General features: G+C 46.0%; 1 protein-coding gene across 2 annotated transcripts in view; it reads right to left on the bottom strand.

The window, feature by feature from the left end:
- PFKM (phosphofructokinase, muscle) overlaps positions 1–14,821 on the bottom strand; it is a 44,742-nt gene that overhangs the window by 9,558 nt on the left and 20,363 nt on the right. For both annotated transcript variants that reach the window (XM_025284055.3, XM_025284056.3), the window contains 8 exons: positions 11,918–12,007; positions 4,722–4,795; positions 3,839–3,916; positions 2,070–2,259; positions 1,685–1,850; positions 934–978; positions 416–524; positions 206–301 (listed from right to left, as the gene is read on the bottom strand). In XM_025284055.3, the coding sequence (XP_025139840.1) occupies positions 206–301; positions 416–524; positions 934–978; positions 1,685–1,850; positions 2,070–2,259; positions 3,839–3,916; positions 4,722–4,795; positions 11,918–12,007 (848 nt within the window). The remainder of the gene's footprint in view (positions 1–205; positions 302–415; positions 525–933; positions 979–1,684; positions 1,851–2,069; positions 2,260–3,838; positions 3,917–4,721; positions 4,796–11,917; positions 12,008–14,821) is intronic.

Below are 14,821 nucleotides of genomic sequence, written 5' to 3'. Positions count from 1 at the left end.
AAGGAGAGGAATCAAGCAGGGATCCAAATAAATCAAGGATGACTCAGCCTCTTATCTTGTAATGATTCCTGGGTGGGAGGAAACCAGGGGGCTGGACTCCTGGGGAGAGATGTGCACAAGAACTAGGGGGAGACTTGGAAACTACTGGGGAACAGGCCCAGGGCCAGTAAGGTGTCACGGCCCCTCTGGCTCCATCCATACTAACGTTTTTGATGTCTTCAGAAGTGATTGGTTTCCCATTCTTGTCAATCGCACCCTCAGCTACGATGATGATGTTGAGACGAGAACCACGGTTCCTTGTCTGGTTGAGAACAAAGTACAAAATGGTCAGTGTCATAAAACTGATGGACAGGAAAGCCATCAGCAGCGGAACAGGGCAAGGGGATTTTCAAAGGGCAAGACAAAGTGCCAGTACCTCACTGAGCCGGCGACAAAGGTGTTCCTCCCAGTCGTCATCTGGTGGACACTCGGGAATAAAGACCCAGTCGGCCCCACAGGAGAGGGAAGTGACAAGGGCCAGGTATCTGAGATGAGAGCCAGTAGTGTCAGGGCGGAGCTACAGAGCACGGCCAGCCTCCCCCGTTCCCGACAAGGCCACTAGCGCCATTGGAGGTGGACGGTCTGCGGAGCTCCCGTTTCACTCTCGGGGCGAGACAGCTGCTCAGTGAGCTTCTGCCCCTCAAGAGGCCCTTCTATTCACACTCACCTGCCTCAGTGGCTCCCAGTCTCAGAGCACTGTCTGCTCTTTCACACTGTATGTGTGTACAGTGTGTAAGGGAGGTGGGTGGGGATGAGGAAAGGTGGTCACACCAAGAGAAGTGTGTAGACCTCCTGATCTGCCCCCATGGGGAGCCCCCCAGGTCCCCGGAGAAGAGGAAAGGGCTACTGCTTGTACACAGGATAAACGAGTTAAGATGGTGGGGGCAGTCTTACCCACAGTGCCGGCCCATCACCTCCAACACAAAGGTCCTCTGGTGGCTGCAAGAGAGACACAGGGCTCACACAGTCCACATGTTCCTATGGCCAGACCTGCGGGCCGCCACCCACAGCGCGGCCCAGGAACCTATCTTCAGTGTATGTTTATGCTGTGGGCCTTCTTCTGAGAGACCTGGAAGACCCAGGGGAATCGCTTTAGCCACAGGGTGTCCTTCCCAGGCCTGATGGTGTCAGTACTGGTGTCAGTACTGAGGCACTGTGTCTGGGAAGGAGGGACCAGGAAGGGAAGGGGCAAAGGGAAAAGAAGTGGAGAGAGGACTCGACTGACCTGGAAAACTCCAGGATTGCCCTTGGGAGACTGCCACCCCTCTGTACCCCCATTCTCCTGCACTGCCTCCCCTGAGTCTCTCCCATCTGACCTGTGGCATGATGGCCTCTACGATCTCTGTGATATGGCTGGAAAGGTTTGGGGGGCCCTGGAATTGTCTTAGTCATTTAGGAGATCCCACAGGTATTAAAGCCTGCAGAGCAACACGTGTGGGTAGACAGTGGCCAGAGGTGAGTCTTATGGTATGGAGCAGTAAAATTAAGTGCTCCAGGGATAATTCTTAGTTAAAAACAGTGTTCTAGTCCCCAGAAAACTGATCACAATAGTATCACAGCTCAAGCACTTTGATCTTTTCTAGTACTCAGCCGGCTGATCTATTCCAGCTCCATCCTCCCACGCTGCTTCCTTCCGGGCCCTCACCTCTGAGCGGTAGTGGTGATGGCATCTACAATCTCTATGATCCTGTGCAGGGCAGAGTCGGTGCCAATGGTCATATCAGTGCCACAGAAGTCATTGTCAATTGAGCCAACCAGCCCCACGATGTTCAGGTAGCTGGACTTGGTAGCCTCCTCTGCTGTGATCTTGCCTGATGAGGGGAAGCAAAGCAGGGGGCCCTGGGTGAGGTCCCCAGTGCTAGGGAGCAGGTGCCTGGAGAGGGCAGGGGCTGCAGTCCATGGCAATTGTCAACAATGGCAGAAAGAGGAGGGCAAAGACTGCCTCTGGGTCTGGGCAACAACTTTCTCCCATGAGAGGAGGGGCGTGGTGTGCACATGCGCAGAAACCACACCGACAGAGCAGCACTCACCTGATTTCTGGAGGTCACTCAACAAGTCACTCCACTCAGAGCGGAAGGTGTCGGCCCCAGTGAGGCTGCCGTCTCCCCCAATGACACACAGGTTGGTGATCCCACGCTTCACCAGGTTGTGGGCAGCTCGGAGCCGGCCTTCCCGTTCCCGAAAGTCCTTGCACCGGGCGCTTCCAATCACCGTGCCTCCCTTTGGGGAAGAGGTGGGAGTCAGCTCCCCAGGTGACAAGGCCAAATTTGGGCTCAACAGGCTAGGATTCCCCCATCCCAACATCACCACATGGCTCCCTAGGAAGTTCCCTGACATCCTGAAGAGTCACTGGCCCCTTCATGTATGTGTGTGTGTGTGGTTTTAAAGTTTTATTCTTCATGAAAAGGGTTAATGAAACTCACATGAGTTTCAAACTCCAGAATCATGAATACTGATGTTTAAGTCTGTTGTCTAAGGGCATAGAGTTGTACAAGCTTAGCCATTAGTGAAAGACATGTGAGTCTCAATTGCCTTTGACACGTTTCTATTTCATTTGCCTAGCTAGCTTGACTGCATTCAAAGTTATTCACTTTATCCTGATTTTCAGCTTGATTTGCATGAGCCTACATGGAACTTTCCCTGTTTTTCACCTCCCTGTAGTTCACTGAGATTTTTTTCCCCCACTGGTCCCTTCTAAAGAAAGGTGAGATGGTGCTGGCTGAGGCATCGCGAGGTCATTCCCACATTCTGCTACACCTCTTAGAAGATGGTTAAGATGGGCCTATGCCACTGAAGGCTTTGTCATGGTGACTGTCCTAAAGAGACCTAGGGAATACACACATATATGTAGGTTTCTAAAATGATCTCCATCTTTCTCATCTTAGACATGTAAGAAGCAGCAGCAGTGACTTCAGTCCACTTTCCCCTTTGCGCCTGGAGATCTGTGTGCCAGTGGGAGGACCCACAAGACCCAGGCGTTCACAGAAAAAACAGCTCTGAGTAGGGAAAGCCCTAAACTCCCAGGAGCTTGTAGACACCCCAAGAGAGGAAAGCACACCCAGGGTTTTCACAAATCATATGAACTCTGGGCATCCATGCCTTCGTGGGTACTGATGCAGAATTTTGGCTCATTCTCAGACTACTTTATGGAGGTGCCATTGCCTGTTTAAATCTTCACTAAGTGCTGTTCATTGTTTCTCCTCATGGATTTTTTTTAGGGGATTGAGGTAAAGAATGAGAATACAAATGTATTGTGTAGATTTTTCAGTAAATCAGAAAATGGGTATAGAATGACTTAGAGAAAGTAGCAAAAGGGGCTGTGGATACAATCAAGATCATCTTAGGGGTTTTTTTTTAAACTCTAAAAGGCTATCCCAGTTCCTTCCTTCCTTAAAAGGTTTGGTTTCAGGTCACCTCATCATCATAACATGAGCACTGGCAAACTTCAGCTCTACTTCTGGCTCTGGCTCCAGTCCCGTGATGAGGTTATTTTCAGGGCCTGACCTTCCCCGTGACCCCAGAGCAGGACCCATTACATGCCAGCTCCTCAAGTCTTACCTATGACCTTTCTATAAAGAACAAAGCGTCCTGTGGTCACATCCCAACCCTACATCCTGCCCCAGGAAACCAGGGTGATGTTTTCAAATGCAAAGAGTAAAGGGTAAATGTAGCCCCTCTTTGGTCATAGAAACCCTTCCTACTAAGCCACATCACAGGGAATTCAGGAAACCATGAGCCCCACCTAAATGGGGTGAGACAAGGACAGCACAAACAGGGGACGGAGCCCTCTGGAACATACCAGCTGAAGCATCATGGAGACGCTCTCCCATGTGGCTTCCCGGATGTTATCTCCACCATCCACCAGGCCTTGATAACCCTGTGGGGTACATTACATCCATTCAGCCTCTGCTAGGCTTCCCCCAAACCCCCAGGATTAAGACAGGGTCCCTGGGAAGAGGTTCCCTGAGAATCAAGTCACCTCCCATCACTGATGCCTGGGTGCTCCTGAGAAAAACACAGTCCAAGGCAGGAGACATCAATTGTTCCAATACCCTCTTCTAGTGTCTCTCATTCGTGAAACATCAGGATGCCCTTCCTAACATTTAATCTCAATTTCTCTTATTTATGGTTCATCCCATTTCCTCCCAGGGGAACTAGATGACAGATGGTTTTGATAAGCAGCAAAAGAGGAAAAAAAGAAGGGGATGTTAGAAGGAGAAAGGAGAGAAACATGACTTGAAAAGAGACGATAACACTTCAGAGAAAAAAGGGAGACAGACCTTAAGAAAAGAAGAGTGGAGAAAGGATGAGTGGAAAAGGAGAGGAGGGAAGCAAGGAGGAGTTAGAACCCTGGAAAGTAAGACAACTGCAGAAACAGATTCATCCTCCTGAGGCTCTGACTCTGGATGTGAAATACTAAGTTGTTTCAGCTTCCCTCTCTGTTTGTGGGGAGCTGAAGGGAAGGCGGAATTACTTGTTACTTTAAATTGAACAGGCAAGACGAGGATCTGGTCTGCAGATCTCTGGGCTCCACCATCATTACTGGAGCCCAGAGTGGGAAGGAGTGATTCTTGGGGACACAGAATCAAGAGCAATTAGACACATAACCAGGCGATAAGGAGAGAGGGTAGGGAGAGGGAGTAAAAAACAAAGAGTGATGGGGATCAGAGCAGAGAACCAACCTCATGGACAAAGAAGACACGGGCACCAGTATAGATGCCAACACGAACCACAGCCCTGACAGCAGCATTCATACCTGCAAGGAGGAAAGAGTCAGAGAGAAGTTACTCCTAAGAAAAGCAGCCCTGGGCTCTAAGACCTGAGTCAGTCTTTTTCCAAGGTTTTTCTCTGAATCTATAATCCCCTCATCCAAGTCTTCTGTGTTTCCCATTAACCCTGAATTACTTCATTCAATGTTAACATTACACAACTTACCTCCATTCACCTCCCCAACCTCCCAAAATTCCATCTTTCCTAAAATGTTTCCATGCCAGGGCAACCTGGGGGATAAGCATCTTGCATGCTTTTTGTGGGGTTAGATGCTGCTAGATGCTTGTCAATCATCAACTCATTTAATCCTTCCCACAACCTGGGAGTTGCCTCCATTTTAGACTTGGAAACTGAAGCTCAAATAGGTCGAGGTTACAGAGCGAGGATGAGGTCAGCTTTTAATCCAAATCTGAAATGTCTAAACCAACACTGCTGACCTCCATGCTAATCCCAATGGCTACACCAGGCTTTTCCTTGTCTTCTGCAGTGAATCTGGCATCCGGCTTGTATAGGCTTCTCAGGACAAAGACATGACTCTGGGCTCAGTGACCTGACCCTTTGCAAGCTATTCATGAGCATGTCCATTACTGACTGGTGGATCCTCCCAGTCCCCACACATACACAGCTTTTTAGTGTTGTTGCGTTGGTGTGTGTTCCAGTGTGCGCCACGCAATGAGATCCTCTGGCTCCCAAACTACCCGAAGAGGCTGTGACCAAGTGTGCAGGCACAATTAGTGGAGCCTCTATGCTCTCCTTCTCCCGTGCTGATCTTCTCCTGTGACCCTGTGTGTGGTATGTGTATGACGAACCCAAACAGCACGCTGTAAATTATTGTTTCCACTGGGAGAAGCAACTGGGCCTGAAACAGAGGAGAAGCCTCTCCCGCATCCTCGTCTGTGAGTACCATCCTTCTCCTAGCAGCTGCTCAATGACAAGAACCCTGTCTTCCAAGAGTACAGGGGGAGCTGACCTGTCACAACATACAACACAGGGTTGTGCAGACAACCACAGTAGAAACAATGCCATTGCTAGTGCTCAGCAGTCTCACTGGTGGGACATTCCTGGGTCTTAATCTTGGTAACCCTGTCGTACCTTATAATGTAAGGAAGGGCTTGGAGCGATGCCATGACAGATCAACTTCTTGTGAACCACTTAATCACCCTCCCTCAGGTAGCCCTGTACACATTACACATTTTTGTTTCAACCTAAAATCTATTCATGTGGTCCTTAACCTGCCTGGAGAAATACCAATAAGCACTCGAGAAGCCAGTAATTGGAAAAATCTGCAGCAGCAGGCTAAAATCCATCATGAACTATTGCATAATCCAAAGCTATCTGGAACTGAATAGAATCAAAAAGGCCAGAATATCTATTTTTCAGGTTTGTTTGTTTGCAGGTCGACAAAAGTTGGTTTTACATGGCTTTAAGCTCCAAATCAAACTGAATGCCTTACTATTTACTTACTTAACAAATATTTATTAAATACCTCTCATGTTCCTAACTCTATGCAGGCACTGAGAAAGATGCATCGGGGATGACAGAGTGTCTAGGGATACAAAGATAAAGGACTTGGGAATGGTACTCAAGACAAGGTAAGAGGGACTTACTTTCCTGGTGGTCCAGGGCTTAACATTCTGTACTTTCACTGCAGGGGGCATGAATCCTAGTTGTGAAACTAAGATTTCACATGCTGCTTAGCAAGGCCAAAAAATTTAAAATTAAAAAAAAAAAAAAAAAAAAAACACGGGAGGAATTATAGTGTGGTTCTAATTTGGATCCATATGGAGGGGATTTGTACAAAGTGCAATGGGGACGAGGAGAAGAAGCATCTATGATGCCAGGAGGAAGTCAGGGAAGGTGATACAGAAAAGACTGCATTTGTCCTGAGACCAAAAGGATAATTTCCTTTCAAATCCTTTGGTCAGATGGACGAATCTGAGGACAGTGTTATAGGCAGGAGGAATAGCACAAATAACATTGAGGGTCAAGGAGTAGCCTTACATAACTCTGTATTATTAAGAATAAACTGGAAAACTATAGAGAGATGAAGATGTGCAGCAGGGCAGGGACCTGTGTGCCCATTGAGGGAAGGCTAGTTTTTATTCTGGAAGCCGGGGTTTGACTGGGGATCCATGGGTGACGGTTTCAAGGAATCCATGAATCCCAAGAAACTGTATGAAAAGCTTTGTGGGCAAGGGCATTTCTTCTGGGAGAAGGTCCACAGCATTCATTGATTCTTAAAGAGGTCTGTAACTTAAAAAACATAAAAGTTACAGTCAATGGGGAATCTTTGAAGAGCAGAGGGACATAATAAGCTCTGTGGATCAGAAAGATCACTCTAGCAGCGATGCGGAAGACAGAGTGGAAAGAGGGAACACTAGCATTAGATGGCTGCCTGGCCGCAGTGACAAGAACAATCGGGCCTCGCCTGGGCATTTGGGACGGAACAGAGACTGGACAGGAGAACCAAGGAAACAGAAGCAATGGGACTTCCATCTAATCAGTATATGATTAGATTTCAAGGTGTTGGAGAGGAAGGAGGACATGCCCCATGACTGCCTTGGGCCCCAGGGAAAACTGTGCAGTTAGCTGAACGGAGGTGGGTTTGGGTTTGGGAAGATCAGGATGGGGATAATATAGTCATATCTGGATCTACTGAGTTTGAAGTTCTTGTGGGTCATCCATGCGGACCTGGAAGACCGTCTCAAGAAAATAGGTAAAATTAGAAGGGAAAGGGGCAAAGAATGGAACCCTGAGGGACACCAGTGTTGAAGGAATAAGGAGCAGCAAGAAAGACAGGAGGAGAACCAGGACTCAGCAACATCTTAGAAGCCAAAGGGGACAGTTTCAAGAAGTGGGAACTTTGACATAGATGTCTGATAATTGATCCGAGATGAGAACTGGAAGGTTGGGCTTGCCAACAAGAGGTCACTGGATAGCACTGATGTCAAAACATACTTATTACATCACCAAGGCAAAGTCTAGACATCTAACCGATGGACTTGAAGGAACCAAAAGTGAAAAAATCTGTGAAGGGAGAGGCCTTCTCAGAAGCTTTAGGAAAAGCCTGTGTGTATTAAAAAAACATAAAGTCAGAGTCAAGGGAAAGCCATCAGTGCTTTAGGAAAAATGAATAAATCCAATTTTTAAAAATCAGGACAAATATGAAACTACTGTTTATTTTCTAGACTTTCCCATGGCCTGTGGGATTCTCTTTTGGATACCTGGAGTCCTGGAGCATAAATCTGTAATCTTACAAAAGAAAGAAAAAATATTTTTCTGAAATGTATAGGTTGGAATGCTCTTTCCTCTCCTGAGCTGAGGAAGGGTAGGGGAGAAAAAAATTAAAGGAAAACAATCACTTCAAAGGTTTTAAGTGTAAAACAAACAATAGATGGTGGGCAAGAAACATCTAAGTCTCTTGGGCAGAAGAAAAATCCCACAAGAGAAGAAGATTCTCCTTTCCCCTCGCTCTGCCTTTTTACCATACCAACTTTCAGAGGTCATCCTCCCTGCCTCAGAACTGGATATCTGAGTGTTTCCTGGAACCCAGTTTTATGACCACTTTTGTGCCTCTGTACCCTTAGTTCCCTAGAAGTCACAGACTGGGCTGTATAGATTATACTAGAAAGTCCCAGTAATGCTTTGGGCTCTCCTACTTAATGTCACCGGCCTGTTCTGGTCCCAGGCCAGTCCTTGGCTGTTCCATGTTGCCCTAAATAACCCTCCATGAGCAGCTGTCTGCCTTATTAGAAGCAAGACGAAGGATAAGATTACAGGCACCACTCAGGGGTACTCTGGGCACAGCCACGAGGGACTCTGGAGAGCATCAGAAGCACGTACTTTGGAGTCTCCAATTACAGCCTGTTGGGAAGAGGCTGTAGGGAGGACTACAGGGGATAGGTCTATGACATGAGATAGGAGAAAACAAATAAATGACTTGGTCACTACCTTTTTGCTACAATTTTTCTTTCTACCTTAACTGAACTTTGAATAAGAAAAAAAAGGACATGAGGAGCAAACGTTTGTTAGATATAATTATACTTTCTGACGGCTACGTAATTAAAAGTTGTAAATCCTAGAACAGCTATGGAGAGGGAATAGAATCCTATTCCAATGAACCTTTAAAAATAGGATAAATATGCTTTTGGAATAGACTGCCTGTCTGAGGACAGAGGGATAGAGCAGGTGACTAAGGTCCTTTCCAGCAGAATATGCCCATTTCATTAGCCCAAATGCAGTGTGGTTTCAGGAGGATTGGGACCACTTCTGGGCTGGAAAGGGGGTTAGGATCTGGCATCTAATCAGCCCAGTTTCTGAGTTCAAGATGTCTGATTCTTGGCCACTCTTCTATTTTAAGATGCTATTAGCCTTGCTAATAGGTGGCGCTAGTGGTAAAGAACCTGGCTGCCAATGCAGGAGACCTAAGAGACGCGGGTTTGATCCCTGTGTTGGGAAGATCCCCTGGAGAAGGGCAAGGCAACCCACTCCAGTATTCTTGCCTGGAGAATCCCATGGACAGAGGAGCCTGGTGAGCTACAGTCCACAGAGTCACAAAGAGTCAGACGCAACTGAAGCAACTCAGCAGCAGCAACCTTGCTAAGGTCAGGGAACAACAGAGCTGAGGCGCCTCTGGATCTTATAGAGCTGACCTCTCTCTGCCATGTGGCCTACAGCCTCTAGGGAAAAACCTTCCTGTGCCTCTCCCTGGGAGAATGAGGGCCCCACAAACCTATCTCCAGGCAGGCCACTTCTGCATTTGAGCTGTTATAATTAAACGTTTGAGCAATTACAATTAAACATTTGTTCAAAATGTTTCAGTTGGGACCTTTCAGTTGGGACCTCTCAAATCTACTTTGAGTTTGCTGTTTCGCTTCCTTCCTCCCAAGAATTCTATCCTACCACTCTCCGTCCCTACTGACACGCACCTGAGATGTTACACGGCTTTGCAGTGGGATGTGTCCCTGGGTACACTGTGCCTGTCTCTAGAATGAGGGAGAGTCTCTCTGCTCCGGATCAGAAGGTGTAAGGGCTCTGCTGCTCTTGGACCCATGTTAAATCCTAGACTTCTTTTTTTTAAAACCTCCTTCCCTCTCCAGAAACCTCTGCTTCTTCATAAATTCATAACTCTGTGGACCTCATCTGGATTTTTAGCAGGCTCTTGCTTCCCCTAATCTGACAATCCAGTTCCACAGGCCATCCTACCAAGGTTTTAGGACCAATACTCAGTTTATGTTGAGGAACTCAGTACTGACATGAGATTCTTTCCAGGAGAGGAGAGAGAAGCAACAGAAACCAGGTCTGTGTTCCTAATCTGGCTACTATTCCTAAACTCAGGCCTCTTGCCTCCTTCCTCTGTTTTCCTGTTCATAACAGATATCACAATTATAATTAAATATTAGTTTAAAATATACTTAAAGTCTAGCTTTACTAATATACTAGTTAGAAGAGTCATAAGAACAAAGATAATGGGTGAATCTTTCACTGATGAAGGCGTAGCATCTCCCATCCTGTTTGGCACACAGCAGATGCTCAACAATTCACTTTTTACTGAATTAGTGTTATATTTATTGCATCATGCACCAATTTACGCACTTTACTTGAATGAAGAGTTCAGTTTCTCGAAATCTATCTTTTCCACGAAGCCTTCCCTGGTTAGTCCAACCAAGGCCTACCATTTCAATACATAAGTGGATTCTATCCTAAGAATAAGGATAGAGTGGGCTAAGTAGGATAAGTGGGCTAAGACACACTTGATTATTGTTATTTATGTTATTATGTTATTTATTAAGAATTTTAATAACATATGACATCTTTCCTCATTAAATTACAGTTCCCAAAGGCAATCAGCTTCTCCACAACACACAAGACAGGGCTCTATACAAAGTGGGTGTTTAAAAACCCGAGGGAAGAGAGGTGCAGAGGGAAGGGGAGGCCAGCTGAGATCCCCTTCTTTCTCTCTTCATCTTTCCATATAACTGACAGTTCTGACTCCCAGGTCTCCTGGACTCAAGCCACAGGGCTTTGCTTTCTTCCGCCTGCCACCCCCTACCCACCCTCCACAACCTTTGGTATGTACTGATTAACTGCTGCTTTTCCTGTTTGTTTAAGGGTTAAAGGAACGGAAGAGCAGGAGAGGTCAGAGAAAACAGAACGGCAGAATGATGCGGACGTGCGCCTAGGAGAAGGAAACGTGTTGTGAGAGTGAGCGCCTGACCCTGGTCCACACAGGAGCCCTGACACCAGAGTTGGCTCCTGAAAATTTGCTAGAGCCCATCAAATACCAGTTCCAAATCCCCTCCTTTTCCCAACATTTCCAATGTACTTGAAGTGAATCCACCTACTGCCTTCTCAACAATTTTATCTCTTTTTAGTCTCCTTTCCAATCCTGTTTGAGAAAACACCAGTTTTCTGAGTACCGAAGGACCCAAATTGTCCCAGATCTTCAGAGAAATTTGGAAAGAAGCGTTATGAAGACCTAAGGCAGTGGCACCCAACTCCAGTACTCTTGCCTGGAAAATCCCATGGACGAAGGAGCCTGGTGGGCTGCAGTCCATGGGGTCACGAAGAGTCGGACACAACTGAGCGACTTCACTTTCCCTTTTCACTTTCATGCATTGGAGAAGGAAATGGCAACCCACTCCAGTGTTCTTGCCTGGAGAATCCCAGGGACAGCGGAGCCTGGTAGGCTGCCGTCTATGGGGTCGCACAGAGTCGGACACGACTGAAGCGACTCAGCAGCAGCAAGTAAGTTTAAGGGAGAATGGATACATGTATATGTATGGCTAAGTGCCTCTGTTCCCTGCCCAAAACTACCACAACATTGTGAACTGGCTATAACCCAATATAAAATAAAAAGTTAAAAAAAAAAAAGTAGACAAGTGAAATCCAAAAGCACGTGTGGACTCAGACCTAACAGAGATTTTGGGGGAAGCCCCAGGTCCCTGTGTAAATGCACAGCAGGAGGATCTTAAGGAGGATAGTTCTGTTCTACAGGCTAAAGCTGAGGGAGTCAAGAAATTCAAGGGGGCCTCCCAACTATGGTTTTTGTGGGTTTTGCAGGGCCTCCCAGCCAAGCCCTCTCCCAAAGCTGGGCCCTCTTCCTTACCTTGGGCATCGCCACCAGAGGTTAACACGGCGATGGCTTTGCCGATTCCCAGGGTTTTGGCTGCATGGTGCTCATGGGTCATGATCCACTCTAGAATTCAAAAGAATGGCCAGTTAGGATACAATGGGATCGAGGCTGCTATGAGCTTGGAAGATGGCTCTGTTAGACTGGCTAGAGCCACCTCAGTCAGGCTGTCCCACTATACTGAGAGTCTGAGGTTTGCAGCCTAGGATCTTTGGACTTCTTCCAGAAAAGAACCACACCCTCGCAGAATGACAGGCTGAAATGTCACAGAAATCAAGCCTAAGACCGCAAAAGTCCTGGCTAATCCCTCCCACCCCAACTGGAGCCTATTTGGAGAAGAAGCTAAGGTCAAGGAGAAGGGTGGGTGACTGAACAGAAATGAGAAAGGAGAAAAGTTAAGTTAGCCTCACAGAATCCTCCCTTTTAATGAAGGGAAGGGCTATTGCAGAGGACAGGAATCAATGAGGCTTAGGGCACTGCGAACCAACAAAACAGAAGCAGAAAAACAAGAGTAGGTTGGGTTTTGGTTAAGATTTGAGTTGGGTGTTATGGAAATGGGCTAAGTTGGAACGGGAGTTCCAGGTTATACAGGCACATTGGAGCTTGGGCAAAATAATGGTTCAGGCTTAGGAATGGTGAGGGACTTTCTCTGGCTTTTCCCATCTCTCTCAGAGTCTCTGCCTCCTATGCATCTCTTGATCCTTTATCTTCAGGCCTTGCCCCTCACACTAAACACTACCAAATGGGAAGAGTAACACAAAATCACTGCCACAGAGACATGAATATGTACACATAACATGTGAACACCTTCATATTTTTGTCTTTAGGACTTATCTCTCTCAAAGGAAAATACAAGACATACTTTTGCATCCATAAAAATGCCAACTGAATCATCACTCTCCCAGTTATCCAGGCTAACCAACCGCTGTTATTTTTAAAATTTATCTCCTCTTTACTCTCAAGAATAAAAACAGTTACCAAACCCTATTATTCTCCTTCTTATTATCTTCCTTTATCCTTCTTTTCTGTCCTCATGGCCTCTTTCCATCTGAATTGTTTTCTTCAATAGCTGGTCTCCCTCTGCTTGTGCTTCCCTTCTCCACTTTATTTCAGACACCAAATAAACCTCCAAGGGAAGGTCATAGGCCTCTGAGGCCTCAGTGGAGAGAGGATTCATTCACACAATCAGGAGCTGATGACCTTTAAGTACAGCTCATGTTTCAGATGTGAACCCTGGGACAATCAGGGTAGCTGCTGATAAAGACACAGGTCACATCCACATATAAATCCATACACAAGCCAAGAAAATACATGCAATGAGACACTCATGAAGAAAACATACACAAACATACGTAGTGTTGTTAACAAACACAGGTTCACAAATATGCTGCATATAATCAGTACTGATAGATAAACCCAAACTTCTTGGGTTGCATTCAAAGCTTCCATGACCTAACTCTTGCCTGGAGCTCCAACCTTAGCTCCTGCAAATTTTCTGCTCCATTAACATCTAAACATCACTTTGTTCCTCCCCACTTCTGTGCCTCTGCACATTGCATCACTTGTGTGGAAGGCTATCCTGGCTCTTTCCACAGATCAATATCCTACTCTAATATTTAAGGCCTGTCCTAGTCACATTCCTGTTAAACCTATTAAGCCTTCACTGATTACCACAGGTCAAGGAGTACTTCTTTCTGAACCTCCTCAAATCACATAGTGTTTCTGAAACCAGATCACCCGCTTAGGACTGAATTATTGCTTTATGTGATATTTTAGTTACTTCTTATGTGTTGAAAAGGTTGGGCTAAATAAGGAGTCAGCAAACTACAGCCCAGGAGCCAAACTGAACCCTTCCAATGTCTTTGTAAGGCAGCAAACTAAGAAAAGTTTTTACATTTTGAGTGGTTGAAAAAGCAATTTCGTGACATATGGAAATTATATGAAATTCAGTTTTCAGTGCTCATACCACTCACAGTCTTTTGATAATTATCTATGGTTGCTTTTGTGCTACAAGAGCAGAGTAGATTATTGCGACAGAGACCCTAAAACATTTACTATCTGGCCTTCAAAGGAAAAAGTTTGCAGATACCTAAGCTAAAGATTGCTAAAGTCATTTTCCCTAACTAGACTGAAAGCTCCTGGGGGGTGGGGGGATCATTTTCATTTGTTAAAGCTTCCCACAACCTACCGAAGCCTATGCACATCAGTGAACTGACAACTGGAGAGGCACACAAATATAGAAAAAATTTTAAATATGCCTGGATACATATTCCTTCTACTTCTAACACATACAGATACAAACAGGACTTAAGAAAGCAAATAGCAACAAATAGTGAGAGGAATACAAACACACAAGAATAGAGACACTCTCCTATTTAATGAGTGTTCATGTGCAAATTTCTGCAGTTCTCAAGAATAGAAAGCCTAAGTGGTTGCTGCAAATAGGAAGGCTAAATTTTGGAAAGAAAAGAACAAAACGTTTGAGTACTGTGCCAATCCCTTTTTCCCTGAGTTTTCCTCTGCTTATTCACTCTGGGAGCTCATCCCTGATAGAAATCCATACAGGGATCTTCCACCCACAGAGGCTTCAGTGACGGAGAGAATGCATCATAAACGGGGGGGGGGGAAGGTGGGGAGTGCTGACCTGCAAAAAAAAAAACCAGCTCAAATTCTTCTGCTGCATCTCTAAAATTGTTACAGAGGCACAAGACACAGATATACAAGCAGAGTCATAAATAAATGGATCAACAGTGACACACATGTAGAAACAGATATGTTGAAACCTATATATAAAATCTCAGGTGCGCAGAGAAGCACGAGGGAGGTAGAAATACAGGCGAGGCAGCATCCTAGGAGCGCTGACTTGTATTGGATGAGTGC

Source organism: Bubalus bubalis, chromosome 4, assembly GCF_019923935.1.
Source record: "Bubalus bubalis isolate 160015118507 breed Murrah chromosome 4, NDDB_SH_1, whole genome shotgun sequence".
Taxonomy (NCBI): domain Eukaryota; kingdom Metazoa; phylum Chordata; class Mammalia; order Artiodactyla; family Bovidae; genus Bubalus; species Bubalus bubalis.
Note: the sequence above shows the minus strand (reverse complement) of the source record. Positions and strands in the feature narration are given on the sequence as shown.